Source organism: Sciurus vulgaris (assembly GCF_902686455.1).
Source record: "Sciurus vulgaris genome assembly, chromosome: X".
Classification (NCBI taxonomy): Eukaryota; Metazoa; Chordata; class Mammalia; order Rodentia; family Sciuridae; genus Sciurus; species Sciurus vulgaris.
Genome location: NC_136471.1, coordinates 73,100,652 through 73,116,858, shown reverse-complemented (window position 1 = coordinate 73,116,858; position 16,207 = coordinate 73,100,652). Strand labels below are relative to the sequence as shown.

Genomic DNA, 16,207 nt, shown 5'->3' with positions numbered 1-16,207 from the left:
AGATGTTATTTTGTAGATACATCAGTCCGAAATACACTTCTTCATGAATTACACCTCCCTCTGCACCCAAACATAGCTACTACAAAAAAAAGAAAAAGTCCGATTTGATTTGTAGTCTCTGCCAGGAATCATTGAGATAAAAATGATCTGAGTGAATAGTCAGGTGATGGAGCTTTACATTATTCCTCGTAAAACTGACTACACCAAAGAGGTTGGAATCAGGTGAGGTTCAATTAGATTAAACTACCTAAAAAATTCTGTTCATGATACTGTCCGACTCAAAACAACCAGGACATCTATTTATTACATAATTATGGATTACCTACTCTGTGCTGGGATCATTCAGTGCTGATGGGTAGGAGTTCTTGAAAAACGTGGCAAACCAACAATCCCCTCCTTTCAACCTAAATGCTGAGGTCTTCTTTCTCAGAAACTCTTTTACAAGAGTCATTGAGCAGAGTATGTTGCATTTGAATAAGATTTAGAATAGACAATAGTAGATAATCTCTCTATAAAAAATACTTGGAGGCCAAACTAAATGAAAGAGCACATCAATTGAGCAATCATTTTTTTGAAAGCTGCTTCTCTTTTCCCTCTTCAACTGATCATATTTATAACAGGCCTTCCCATGAGGGTCTTCTTTGGTTTACTGTTCTGAGGAAGTGAAATGTTTTCAAAGCAGTACCCTGATGAAAAAAACTTACTGGGGGGAAGTTAGAACTAGGAAGAATGTCTTAAAAAGTATGAGGAAAGATGCACATAGCATCAAGACTTATGTGTTGCATAAAAGAATGGAGATACAGTGAAGCATATTACCTATGATATCAGGGAGTACATACTTATGGAATATTTGTGGGTTAAAATGCATTGGTAAAAATAACTAAGTCTCCATTTGTTTTTGGTTGTGAGCCTGTGAATGTGTATTAGAGCTATAAGCTATGAAACCTCTCCACAAATGTGAAGAAATACCACATGTGAACTGAAGCTTTAGCTTCTGCTCTAGAATTCTGCCCTGACAACCTGCTCTGCAAATTTTGGTCTTGCCTGCTCAGCCCCTACAGTTGCATAAGCTAATTCCTTTCAATAAATCTTTCAAAATGTAACTTCTAATGATTCTGTTTCCAGGTTGAACTCTGATATAGACAATTTTTATTACTTTTTATTTTTACAGACTGCATTTTGATTCATTGTACACAAATGGGGTACAAATTTTCATTTCTATGGCTGTGCATAATGTAGATTCACACCATTCATGTAATCATACATGTACACATGGTAATGATGTCTGTCTCATTCCACATCCTATGTGCACGTATGATATGGACGTTTGACAAAAATAGCTGTGTGTTAGAGTATGAAATCCTTCATATTCTTTCCAGTCTGATTTTTTATCATTTCCCATTGCTACATACATTCGGTCTACACTCAAGCCACAATAGACTAGACTGTGAATGAATGCTGCAATATAACTTTGCACATGCAAATTCCCTTGTCTGGGAATTTCCTTCCTCCCACTTTGTCTACCAAACTTCTATGTATCTTCAAGATACAACTCAGCTGTCATCCCTACTCTCCACCTCAGGCAGAGTTAAATGCTTCATTCTCTGCATACTCAGAATATTCTGAATACTGTGCTATTATGGCAATTGCTTCTTGCCTTATTTGAATCTGTGTCTCCTGGCTGAACTGTGAGCACTTTGAGGACAGACCTAGCATAACCTCTGGCATATAGTAAACACTCAATATTTTTCATTGATTAAATAATAAATGAATTAAATTAAATCCATTAAATTGTCAAATTAATTTGTATGCACTATGTGGTAAGAATAAAGCTTAACCCATTATCTGCATGACTTCAATTATTATTAATGTGATAAATGAAAACAGGAAGTTTTTCGCTTCTCACTTTGTTTTTCTACTACCCAGCATTGAACAATAGAACTGTTATAATAAAAATGTTCTGTATTTATGCTTTGTATTATGATAGCCACTAGACATATGTGGTTCTTGAGCATTTAAAATGTAAGTAGTGTGGCTAGAGAACTTAATCTTATATTTTGTTTAATATTAATTTAAATTTAAATAGTTACTTGTGGCTAGGGGCTACTGAATTGGTGCAGATTTTACTGAGAATGAAGAGCAGAGCTTATCCTAGTGTCTTAAACCATTTAATCACCTCCCTCTTTTTCTTACACACACACACACACACACACACACACACACACACACACCCCAGAAGATAAATATCTGGATCCTGTACACGTAAAGTTGCAGACATTCTGTCTAGGCACTGAAAAATGATCATGAAACTTCAGAGGAAGAGAAGAAATCTGGGTTGGGTTATGACAAAGAATGGCTAATACACATAGAATGAACCTGGAATGTCAGTTCTGTCAGTCTTCTGCCCTTAATTGGGAAAAATTAACCATCACTATTTACATATTACAGAGGAGTGATTTCAGCAATTCCAGACCAATATTTGAGGGGTTAACATCAAGGACCACACACTGTGTCTGAGGTAATTGCACTACAAATCAATAGGATCACAGTTGGGAGTAAAGCATCGTAATCTAGTCAATTATGTGGAAGTCAACCAGACTCCAAGATGAAAAGTTCCTGCAATTGTATGTTATTTGAGGGATCAGAGTAAAGTGAACCTATGAAAAGGAAATGAGGTTTTTGTCACAACTGACATGAAAATTGTCAAGGAGTATTTAGTAATTTCCAATTTGACATTGTATTATCAACACGCTTAAAAATTCAAGGGAGACCACACAGGCTGGATCATCAAGCAAATCCCTAGGATTGCAGCTATGCTTGAAAAAGTCAGACACAAGGAGTACTTCCTTATCCTCCTATGGAATTTAGTGATGGAAAAGGAATTTTCCCTATAAGGAGAGATGGTAAAGATATACTGTTTCCATTCACAGGTAATAATTCTTTTTTAAGGCACAAAGCTTAGCTGAGACCTCAGCTAATTGGCATTGAAAAGGATTGCAGTAGCTGGAGTGTACCAACTTGGCACACCTTACTGATCATGATCCTGATTAAGTAGTATTTAAACAAATAAGACAAGATCCTTTATTTAATCAAGTCCTAAGCCTCAGATATCAAAGCTAAAATGACCCTAGAGATGATTGAGTTAAAACTCCCATGCTACAAATGGAAAAACAAAACCTTAGAAAGGATAAGGGATTTCCCCTGGTGGTTGTTTGCTGCAGAGCTGGCACTGGAATCACTCTTCTAGACCTCTTCTTTTGTTCTTTTCTAAATTAGTTTAGTACAGATTATCTCATAGCACACTGAAACTGATAAAATAATATATGTATAAATACCAAAACAGAATCATAAAAGCAATAAATATTATAGGTGGTTCAAGTAGGGTGTTCTCCAACCTTTACATTTCTTTATAGAATAGGGTATAATCTCAAACATGTTGTGTTCTTTCTCTCAAGTGCTATTTTAAATGCACTCACCCCACTTTTTCTGTTATTTTTTTCTCTGAGTTTTTTTTCCATTTATTAGGGCTTTGTAGTTAGACATGGTAGTTGGGTTCATCCAAACTCATATAAGCATGGAAATCAATTTCAGTTAGTGATACCCTCCTTTTCCCTCCCCCTCTTCCTTCCTATCCTCCCTCCCCACTCCCATTATCCCTCTTCTACTCTAGTGGGGTTCCTTTTGCTTGTCAATTAATTTATATTTCATTGGTTCTTTATATTATCCTATCCTTCCCTCACCCTTTCCTTTATTTTACTATAGTTTCTGCATATGAGAGAAAATATTTGACCTTTCAGTTTCTGAGTTTGCCTAATTTCACATAGCATGATATTCTCCATTTCCATCTATTTACTGGCAAATGCCATAATTTCATTCTTTTTATGGTTGAGTAGAAACTTCATTTTATATATATATATATGTGTGTGTGTGTGTGTGTATATCTACCGACCTATCTATCTATCTATCTATATATATATATACATACATATGTATATATATCATAGTTTCTAAATCAGTTTATCTATTGATGGACATCTGGGTTGATCCCATGACTTAGCTTTTGTGAATTATAATGTTATAAACATTAATGTGGCTGTGTTGTTGTAGTATGCTGATTTTAGGTCATTTGGGAAAATACCAGTGGGTAGGATACTGGGTCATATGGTGGTTCCATCCCTAGTTTTAGAGGAATCTCCATACTGCTTTCCAGAGTGGTTGTACCAGTCTTCAATTCCATCAACAAAGTACAAGTGTACCTTTCTCCCCACAACCTCACCAGCATTTATTGTTGTTCATATTCTTGATAATTGCTCTTCTGTCTGGAGTAAGATAAAATCTTAGTGTAATTTTGATTTACATTTCCCTGATTGCTTGAGATGTTGAATATGGTTTCCTATGTTTTTGCCCTTTTGAAAAATTTGTATAGTTCTTTTTCCCATTTATTGATTGGGTTATTTGTTTTTTTGGTGTTTAGTTTTCTGAGTTCTTTTTATATACTGGATATTCATCCCCTATTGGAAGAGTAGTTGGCCAAGACTTTCTTCCATACTCTATGCTCCCTATTCATGCTCTCAGTTGTTTCCTTTGTTGTGCAGAAGTATTTTAGTTTGACAGCATCCCACTTATTGATTCTTGGTTTTATTTCTTGCACTTTGAGTGTGTTGTCAAGGAAATTGGTACTAGCACCTATATGATGAAGTGTTGACCCTATTTTCTTCTAGCAGTTGTAAAGTTTCTGGTCTAATTCCTAAGTCTTTGATTAATTTCAATTTGAGTTTTGTGCATGGTGTGTGAAAGAGAGAGTTGTTTAATTTCATTTTTCTACATATAGCTATCCAGTATTCCCAGTTCCTTTGTTAAAATGTCTATCTTGTTTCCAAGATATATTTTGGCACCTTTGTCAAATATCAGACATCTACAGGTATGTGGATTAGTGTACATGCCTTCAATTCTGTTGCATTGTTCTTTGTCTATTTTGATGCCAATACCATGCTGCTTTTGTTACTACAGTTCTGTAGTATAATTTCAGATCAGGTATTGTGATGTTTCCTGCTTTGCATTTCATGATTACTATTGCTTTGGTTATTCTTTGTCTTTAATTCTTCCAAATGAATTTAAGAATTGTTTATTCTAATTCTGTGAAGAATGTCATTGATATTTTGATGGGGATTGCATTGAATGTATATATTTTTGTGATATTATGGCCATTTTGACAATACTGATTCTGCCTCTCCAAGAACATGGGATGTCTTTTCAACTTCTAAGGTCTTCTTCAATTTCTTTTTTGTGTTCTTTTCATTGTAGAGCTCTTTTACCTCTTTGATTATATTAATTATAAAGTACTTAAATTATTTTTGAGGTGTGTGAATGTGATGGTTTTTCTGATTTCTACCTTGACTGAATCTCTGTTGAAGTATAGAAAATCTATTGATCTATGGGTGTGAATCTTGTATCCTGTTGCTTTGCTAAACTCACTTATAAGCCCTACAACTCTTCTGGTAGTGTTTTCTGGGTCTTCTAGATATAGGATCATGTCATTAGCAAACAGATATGGTTTGGCTTCTTTTTGTCCTATTTGTATCCCTTTGATTTCCTTTTCTTGCCTGATCGCTCTAGCTAATGTTTCAAAGACAATGTTGAATAGAAGTGATGAGAGTGGATAGCTTTGTCTTATTCATGATTTCAGAGGAAACATTTTAGTTTTTCTCCGTTTAGTATGATGTTGACTTTGGATTTGTCTTAAATGGCCCTTATTATATTGAGGTAAGTTCCTTTGATTCCTAGCCTCTCCAGGGTTTTTAACCAGAATGGGAGTTGGGTTTAATCAAAGGCCTTGTTTTAGTCAGCTTTTTCACTGGTGTGATTAAAAGATCTGACCAGAACAATTGTAGAGGAGGAAAAGTTTGAGGGCTCACGGTTTCAGAGGTTACTTTGTCCAAGACTGGCTCCATTCCTCGGGGCTTGAGGTGAGACAGAACATCATGACAGGAGAGTGTGGCAGAGGGAAGCAGCTCACATGGTGATCAGAAAGCAGAGGAAGAGGTCTACACTTGACAGATACAAATATATACCCAAATCCACGCCCCAGTTCCCACCTCCTCCAGCCACACCCTACCACTTTGGTTACCACTCAGTTAATCCCTATGAGGAGATTAATTTGCTGATTGGGTTAAGACTCTTACAACCCAATCATTTCTCCTCTGTACCCTCTTACATTGTCTTCTTTTGCTGTGCAGAAGCTTTTTAGTGAGATTTTGGGGGACACCACATCTAAACAATTACAGACTTTTTCTGCATCGATTGAGATGATTATGTGATTTTTGTCCTTAATTATGTTTAAGTGATGAATTACATTTACTGATTTGCATATGTTGAACCAAAATTGCATGCCTGGAATAAACCAATTGGATCATGGTGTATTATCTTTTTCATGTGCTTTTGAATGCAGTTTGCTAATTTTTTTATTAAGGATTTTTTGCATCTATATTTATCAGGGATATTGGTATGTACTTTTCTTCATGTGTCTTTGGTTTTAGTATGAGGGTTATACTTCATAAAATGTATTTGAGAGTGTTCTCTCTTGCTTTAAATTTCATGAAATAATTTGAGAAAGACTGGTGTTATTTCTTCTGCTCTGGTAGAACTCAGCTGAGGGATTCCTCAGGTCCTGGGCTTTTATTTTTGGAAGACTTTTAATTCTGTTTAAAATTCATTACTTAATATTGGTCTGTTTAGGTTTTCTACATCTTCCTAATTCAATTTGGGCAGGTCATATGTGTCTAGGAATTTGTCAGTGACTTCCAGATTTTCCAGTTTATTGTAGTATAAATTTTCAAAATAGGTTCTGATACCTCTGGATTTCAAAAACGTTCTGTGGTGATATCTCCTTTCTCATCTCTGATCTTGTTGATTTGTGTCTCCTCACTCTTTCTTTTGGTTAGTTTGGCTAAGGGTTTGTCAATCTTATTTGTGTTTTCAAAGAACTAACTCTACATTACATTAATCCTATGTATTGTTTTGTTATTCTCAATTTAATTGATTTTGGCTCTGATTTAATTATTTTATCTTCTACTGGGTTTAGGGTTAGTTTGTTCTCCTTATTCTAAGGCATCGATGTGGAACATAAGCGTATTTTTGGGAGGTATCTCTAATTTTTCAATGTAGGCACTCAGTGCTATAAATTTTCCTTTTAGAACTGCTTTCATGCTGTCCTAGAGATTTTGATATATTGTTTCTATGTTCTCATTCATTTCTAAGAATTTTTTGGTTTCTATTCTCATTTCTTCTTTGACCCATTCTTTATTTAAGAAAGTATTGTTCATTCTCAATGTGCTTATGTGGTTTTTATTATTTTGCTTGCTGTTGACTTCTTGATACATTCTATTGTGGTCTGATAGGATTCATGGGGTTATATCAACTTTTTGCATTTGCTAAGATTGACTTTGTGGCCTAGAATATGATCTATTTTGGGAAAATTTTTATGTGTAACTAGGAAGGTAAATTAAATTGTTTTGGGGTGGAATATTCTGTAGGTATTTGTAAGGTTCATTTGATTTATATTGTTTAGGATGGAGTTGTATTTATTGATTATATGTTTTGATGACCTGTCTAATGGTGATAAGCGTATATTGAAATCATCCTTATTTTTTAGTATTTTTGTGTTAGGGTCTATGTGGAATTTAATGCCATGGAGTATTTTTTTCTATGTAATTGAGTGTGTTGATATTTGGGGCAAAAATGTTTACCATAATTATATCTTGTTGTACTGTTCTTTTTACTAGAATGTAGTGGCTTTCTGTGTCTTTTTTCTGATTAATTTTTGCTTGAAATCTATTTTGTCAGATAGGAGAATAACTACTCCTGCTTATTTTCCTGGCCTATATGCCTGGAGTATTTTTTGCCTTCCTTTTACCTTCAGCCTGTGGATGTCTTTGCTTATGAGTCTCTTGTAAACAGTAGGTTATTGGACTTAGTTTTAGTACATTCTGCTAATCTATGTCATTTAATTTTGGAGTTGAGACTATTAATAGTTAGTATTAGTATTGGTATGTGTTTGTGTTTTCCTGCAATTTTACTAAATGATTCTTGTTTAGTGGATTATTCTTCTATTCAACTCCCTCTGTTCTGGGGTTTTGGGAATATTTTTATTTTTATTTTATTTTATTTTTTTGACTTCAGACACATTTTATTATAATCTTAATACAGTCTACATAAATTTGAACTTGTATTTATTTGGGTTCAGTTATAACATTAGCATAATAAAAATCAAAGCACTGGTCCTCTGAAATAAAGCAGGCAATCACCATTCAATAAACACACTTGATTTATTTTGTATAAAAGGGTTAAGTTTACAACTAAACTTTTATAAGAAGTTTAGCATGAATAAGTACATCATTACACTTTTTATGCAGGAATATACATCTCTGCCACTATACAAGGAAACTCTAATTAAAGAGTTCACAAGGTTTCACTCTCTCTCTCTCTCTCTATATATATATATTTATGTATAAATATATACACAGCATTCAGTAGGCTTGCATCAAAAAGGTAATTTCTGACCAAAAGACTTCATTTAAGTAACTGAATACTGAATCCTTCTGGTATTCACGCTCCACCTTTGAAAAAAGGCAAAGTCTGCTTAGATTGGGTAATTCCTTGTGATTTTAACGTTTTTGCTCCCCATTGTGGGAATAGAATATAAAGAAAACCTTCCAACGGCAGAAAGGGCATTTAAAGTCTTTTTCATAAATAATGAATATCACAGTCCAGGACAGAGAACACCCTGGGAAGATGATCATTCTTAATTTTCCTTCCATTTGTTTTTCTTTTTAAAAAGATCCATTCAATTTGTCCTCCTGGTGAAATGGTTGAAAATAAATTCAGCACCTTAAAAGAGCCTGTGGATTTGTTGTTGTTGTTGTGCAAAAAGAAAAAAAAAAAAAAAGTCATGAACACCATTTATTCAGCCACAAAGTGCTTTGCTGTCATTTGACATTAACTCAGAAGGGAATTCAGAAGCCTGCAAGGACCCGTGTTTAGGGTAGTCAGCAGCGTCCTGGATGCCTGGTTCTGTCCTGGTCTCTGGTGGTGCAGGCTAACAATAGTGGGGTGCGAGTCCAGGGCGATCTGCGGGTCCAAGATGTAGTTGATGATGTGCTGCAGGATTTCCATCTTGCTCACTTTCTTGATGCTGGGCACCAGTTCCTTGAGCTTGGAGTAGCAGTCGTTCATGTTGTACAGCAGGCTCATGGGGTCGTCGACCGGAGTTTTGCTCTTGTAGATGCCCAGGTTGTGGTCTGACAGACTGTTTTTCCTAACGGACCTCACCATACTGGAACTGAAGGCTTTCATGCTGACCCTAGAGGAAGGAAAGACCGGGAGGGAGCGGGCTGCCCTGGAGCTCAGGCCACCACCGCCTGCTGAGCTAGCTGGGCTTGGCACCAGGCTTGTAGATGTTCTGAGACAGGTTTGCTGAGGGTGAGGACAAACAATGCCTACCCTTCTTAGCCTTACCCAGCGCGCTTACCCAGGCATTGGAGCTCTGAAGGCACGGATCTAATTTTATTTAGGGTTGCACAGGACATATATAGACACATTATCCAATCAGGTTAACACGCTTGTTATAGTATAACAGAGTCAGCCTATAGATGAACTATATGACGAGGGTCCAGGTAGTGTAAACAAACCAAGCATGCCTAAGCAATTCTGCCCAGCAACAGGTCTGAGACAAAGGACTGGGGGAATGGCAAGCTCCAGCACACAGCATGAGGCAAGGCAGCGTGGGGGAGCTCACATCACAGCTTTCTGTGAGCATGTCAGAACGAGGCCTCTCCTCAGTTCAAACTCAGCCTCAACAGCTACAAAGACCTTCATTCCATGGCGAGCCTCTACCATTACCTCAGTTTCTCTGTTCAGACTGTTTGGCTTACTTACACTATGGTGTCAGTGACTGCTGTCAGATAAGCTTGAGGAACGGAACGCTCCCTACACAGACTCTGCTCAGAATCGGAAATATTTTTAGTTCCTCTATGTGCAGTTTATCTTTGAGTATTCATTGTAGTGCTGGTGCTCATGAATTCTTTTAGTTTACTCTTGTCGTGGAAAGATTTTATTTTCTCCTCAAAGTTGAAACTGAGCTTTGATGACTATAGTAATCTTGGCTGGCAGGTGTTTTCTTTTAGGGCTAGAATATCTCATTCCAGGTCCTCCATGATTTTAGGGTCTGAGTTGAGAAATTAGAAGTGAGCGTTATTGTTTTGCCTCTAAATATGCCCTGATGTTTCTCTCTTATAGCTTTTACTATTCTTTTCTTATACTCTGTGTTAGGCATTTTGATTATGATATGTCTTGGTGAGATTCTCATTTGATTAGGTCTATTTGGGATCTTGATTTAGTTACCTATTTTGCTGCTGTGACTAAAGGACCTGACAAGCACAATTACAGAGGAGAAAAGATTTATTTGAGAGCTCATGGTTTCAGAGGTTTTAGTCCATAGAAGGCTGGCTCCATTTCTCAGGGCTCGAGGTGAATTTGAACATCATGGTGGGAAAGTATGGCAGAGGGAAGTCACTCATATAATGGTGATCAGGAAGCAGAGAGAGATCTCCACTTGCCAGATACAAATAAATACCCAAAGCCACACCACAATTCTCACCTCCTCCAACCACACCCTACCACTTCAGTTACCACTTAGTTAATCCTTATCAGTGATTAACTCACTGATTGAGTTAAGACTCTCACAACCCAATCATTTCTCCTCTGAACTTTGCATTGTCTCACATGTGAGCTTTTGGGGTCACCTCACATCCAAACCATAACAGATCCTGTAAGCCTCCTCTTGTATGTGGATGTCTGAGTTCTGAAATGGAAGAAAGTTTTCTGTAGCTATTTCACTGAAAATGTACTTCTTTATATTTTTAGTTTTTATCTCCATGTTTTCTTCTATCCCAATCATTCTCATATTTGGTCTTCTAAAATTGTCCCAGATGTATGTTCTAGTCATGTTCTCTAGTTTTTTTTCTCTTTATTGCCTTCTGTGTAGTCAAGATCATATAGCCTGTCTTCAGTGCCTAAATTTCTGTCTTGAAGAGCTGAGATTCTATTTTCTACATAATCTAATCTGTTAGATTTGCCTTCAAGCCAGTTTTTAATTTTGATTGATTGTGCATCTCCTTTCTAGGAGTTTCATTTGGTTTCTTTTCACTATTTCTATATCTTTATGAAAGTGATCTTTCATTTCCTGTAATTTCTCTTCAATTCCTTCCTTAGATCTTCTGTAAGTTCATTGAATATTTTAATACTCAGGTTTTTATAATCTTTTTCTGGGTTTTTATCCACCTCACTATCTGTGGCATCCTTTGTTGGGGACTTGTGGATTTGGGGGGGTGCGATTTATTTACCTGTTTTATCATGCTTTCAAAGGTCTTGGACTTGTGCATTGATTGAGGTGGATTCCTCTACCTCTTTTTTTTTTGTGTGTTCTTTTGAGTGTGATTATCATATTTGTTCTGGTACTTCTCTGTTTTTGATGTATGAGTGGATGCCAAGGGGTGGGGCCTGAAGTTGCCTCTCTGATTTTTCCTACTTGGGTCCTGGTTGATGATTTGGGGCTTTTTTTTCTCCTCTTTTCTTTGAGTTGGATTAATATCAAGGAATGTTTAGTTCAGCAGCATAATCTCAAACCTGTGAACTTTTAGTGTCCCTGTAAGGTTCTCAGCACATCACACTATAGGAAAAAATAAACAATAGTAACAACCATTGGAAAAAACAAAGAACACACAGTGTTAAAATAAATACCCAGTTCCTACTATGACATCTTCAACATTAATTTCCATCAATAAAGAGGAATGGTGGGCTCAGCAAGTGAACAATTGTTCAGTGAAAACAATAACCATGAACTAGATATGGCTTTAAAGTCAATAGCAGGTATCAAGTATAACATCCACAGCAGTTATAATTGTATTTGCATTAATGATGGGAGCAGGAGGTATAGAAAGCAAATAGTTCTGAGAAATAGTAAAAATAAAGTTAGAGGAAAAGGAAAAGTGTTAGAAAGGTAGAAAAAACACTACAGTTTCAAAAATGAACAGATAATGCAGAAGATATGTATCAGGTGATGTTTATATGGAAGAAGGAGAAAAATACAGCAAACAAGGTTTTGGGAGAAAGGAAGAGAGAACGAAAGACTTCAGGCATCAACAGGAGAAGATAAGAGAGAGAAAAGAGAAATAAATTAAAATAATACAAAACCAAATCAAAATATACAATCCAAAACACCAGAACCCTCAAAAGACAATGCTAGGAAAAAAATTATTACATTAAAAATGCTAAATATGATGGGGCAATCCAAGATGGCGGACTAGAGGGTGACTGCATCTCCAGTAGCTCCAGAACCCAGAATTCAAGAAGGGGAGGCATTGAGAGACTCGGACTAAAATAGAGCCACGGGGTAAGCCTCCCCCACCCGGTGAAGCTCGGCCCCGGGCGGCAGGCCCGGATTTGGATGGCTTATTAGAGTAGGGCAGGGCAGATAGAGTCTTCCCCAGGCAGCCCTGGGCACTCCGGCAGTGGGCTCCTCCCACACGGCCAGCTTCACGGAGCAGGCCCCCAAGTGAGAGCCTTTCCACACAGAGCCAGAACCAGTAGTGGGCTAGGGGCAGCTTTCTTTGGAAGCACTGCATTATCAAGTTACTCCAAGATTTCAGGCTACTGAAGGCTGGGAGGCGATACACTGGAAATCTACAGGGACACTATAAGCAAATAGAGGAAATCTGCAATATCACAGAGTCCCACTGGCATCTGACCAATATGAGAAAACAAGGGAAGGAAATGTCCCAAACAAACCTAGATACTATATCAATAAACCCAATGACAGAACAGCAGAAGAAATGTCAGAAAGGGAGTTCAGAATGTACATAATTAAAACAATCAGGGAAGCAGATGAGGAGATGAAAGAGCAAATGCAGGCATTGAAGGAGGAGATGAAAGAACAAATGCAGGCATTAAATGATCGCATCTATCAATAGTTAAAAGATCAGATATGGGAAGCAAGAGATCATTTCAATAAAGAGTTAGAGATACTGAAAAAAAACCAAACAGAAATCCTTGAAATGAAGGAAACAATAAACCAAGTTAAAAACTCCGTAGAAACCATAACCAATAGGATAGAACACCCGGAAGACAGAACCTCAGATGTTGAAGACAAAATATTGAATCTTGACAACAAAGTTGACCAAACAGAAAAGATGGTAAAAAATCATGAACAGAATCTCCAAGAATTATGGGATATCATGAAAAGGGCAAATTTAAGAATTATTGGGATTGAGGAAGGCTTAGAGAAACAAACCAAAGGAATGAACAATCTATTCAATGAAATAATATCAGAAAATTTCCGAAATCTGAAGAATGAAATGGAAAACCAAGTACAAGAGGCTTATAGGACTCCAAATATACAAAATTACAACAGACCCACACCAAGGCACATTATTATGAAAATACCTAACATACAAAATAAAGACAGAATTTTAAAGGCCGTGAGAGTAAAGAATCAAATTACATTCAGGGGAAACCAATAGAATATCAGCAGATTTTTCAATCCAGACCCTAAAAGCTAGAAGGGCCTGGAACAACATTTACCAAGCCCTGAAAGAAAACGGATGCCAACCAAGAATCTTATACCCAGCAAAACTTACTTTCAGATTTGACGATGAAATAGGATCCTTCCATGATAAACAAAAGCTAAAGGAATTTACAAAAAGAAAGCCAGCATTGCAGAACATTCTCAGCAAAATATTCCATGAGGAAGAGATGAAAAACAACGATGCAAATCAGCAACGGGAGGAACTAGCCTAAAGGAATAGTCAAATAAAGGAGTAACCAAATCATGTCAAAAAACAAAAATGAGACAAATGACAGGTAATACAAATCATATCTCAATAATAACCCTGAATGTTAATGGCCTGAACTCATCAATCAAAAGACATAGACTGGCAGATTGGATTAAAAAGAAAAATCCAACAATATGCTGCCTGAAAGAGACTCATCTCATAGAAAGAGACACCCATAGACTAAAGGTGAAAGGATGGGAAAAAACATACCATGCACACGGACACAGCAAAAAAGCTGGAGTATCCATCCTCATTTCAGATAATGTGGACTTCAAGCCAAAACTAGTCAGAAGGGATAAAGAAGGATATTACATACAGCTTAAGGGAAGCATAAATCAGCAAGACATAACAATCATAAATATCTATGCCCTGAACATTGGCTCATCCATGTATGTCAAACAAATCCTTATTAATTCCAGAAATCAAATAGACCACAACACAATAATACTAGGCGATTTTAACACACCTCTCTCACCGCTGGATATATTGTCCAAACAAAAATTGAATAAAGAAACCATAGATCTCAATAACACAATCAACAATTTAGACTTAACCGACTTATATAGAATATACCATCCAACAAAGAACGAATACACTTTCTTCTCAGCAGCACATGGATCCTTCTCTAAAATAGACCATGTTTTATGCCACAAAGCTACTGTTAGCAAATATAAGAAAATAGAGATTCTACCTTGTACTCTATCAGATCATAATGGATTGAAATTAGAAATAAATGACAGAATAAAAAACAGAAACTTCTCCAAAACCTGGAGATTAAATAATACAATATTATATGATGAATGGATAACAGAAGACATCAGGAGGGAAATTAAAAAATTCTTAGAAGTAAATGAGAACAAAGACACATCATATCAAAACCTCTGGGACACTATGAAAGCAGTACTTAGAGGAAGATTTATTTCATGGGGCGCATTCAACAAAAGAAGTAGAAATCAACAAATAAACGACTTAACCCTACAGCTCAAAGCCCTAGAGAAAGAAAAGCAGACCAACAGCAAAAGTAGTAGAAGACAGGAAATAGTTAAAATCAGAGCCGAAATCAATGAAATTGAAACAAAAGAAACAATACAAAAAATTGACAAAATAAATAGTTGGTTCTTCGAAAAAATAAACAAAATTGATAAACCCTTAGCCACACTAACAAAGAGAAAGAGAGAGAAAACCCAAATCACTAAAATTCGGAATGAACAAGGAAATATCACAACAGACACGAGTGAAATACAAAACATAATTAGAAGCTATTTTGAAAATCTATACTCCAACAAAACAGAAAACCTCGAAGACATCAACAAGTTTCTAGAGACATATGAATTACCTAAACTGAACGAGGAGGACATACACAACTTAAATCAATCAATTTCAAGCAATGAAATAGAAGAGGTCATCAAAAGCATACCAACAAAGAAAAGTCCAGGACCAGATGGGTTCTCAGCCGAGTTCTACAAAACCTTTAAAGAAGAGCTCATTCCAATACTTCTCAAAGTATTCCATGAAATAGAAGAGGAGGGAACCCTCCCAAACTCATTCTATGAAGCCAATATCACCCTGATACCTAAACCAGACCGAGACACATCGAGGAAAGAAAATTTCAGACCAATCTCCTTAATGAACATCGATGCAAAAATTCTCAACAAAATTTTAGCAAATTGCATACAAAAATATATTAAAAAGATAGTGCACCACGATCAAGTGGGTTTTATCCCAGGGATGCAAGGTTGGTTCAACATCCGGAAATCAATAAATGTCATTCACCATATTAACAGACTAAAAGTTAAGAATCACATGATTATTTCCACAGAAGCAGAAAAAGCATTCAATAAAACACAGCACCCCTTCATGCTCAAAACACTAGAAAAAATTGGGGTAGTGGGAACATTCCTTAACATTGTAAAGGCCATCTATGCTAAGCCCATGGCCAATATCATTCTAAATGGTGAAAAACTGAAAGCATTCCCCCTAAAAACTGGAATAAGGCAGGGATGCCCTCTTTCACCACTTCTATTCATCATCGTTCTCGAGACTCTAGCCAGAGCAATTAGACAAACCAACGAAATTAAATGGATACGAATAGGAAAAGAAGAACTCAAACTATCCCTGTTCGCTGATGACATGATTATATATTTAGAGGAACCTGGAAATTCCACCAGAAAACTCTGAGAACTCATAAGTGAATTCAGTAAAGTAGCAGGTTACACGATCAATGCTCATAAATCCAACGCATTTTTATACATAAGTGATGAATCTTCAGAAAGAGAAATTAGGAAAACTACCCCATTCACAATAGCATAGAAAAAAATAAA

General features: G+C 36.4%; 1 protein-coding gene across 1 annotated transcript; it reads right to left on the bottom strand.

Annotated features, from left to right (window-relative positions):
* Positions 1-8,904: 8,904 nt before the first annotated feature.
* Positions 8,905-9,375, bottom strand: LOC306651197 (DNA-binding protein inhibitor ID-2-like). Its single transcript, XM_079123671.1, has one exon. The coding sequence runs from the start codon at positions 9,349-9,351 to the stop codon at positions 8,995-8,997; it is 357 nt and encodes a 118-aa protein (XP_078979797.1). The 5' UTR covers positions 9,352-9,375; the 3' UTR covers positions 8,905-8,994.
* Positions 9,376-16,207: the final 6,832 nt, after the last annotated feature.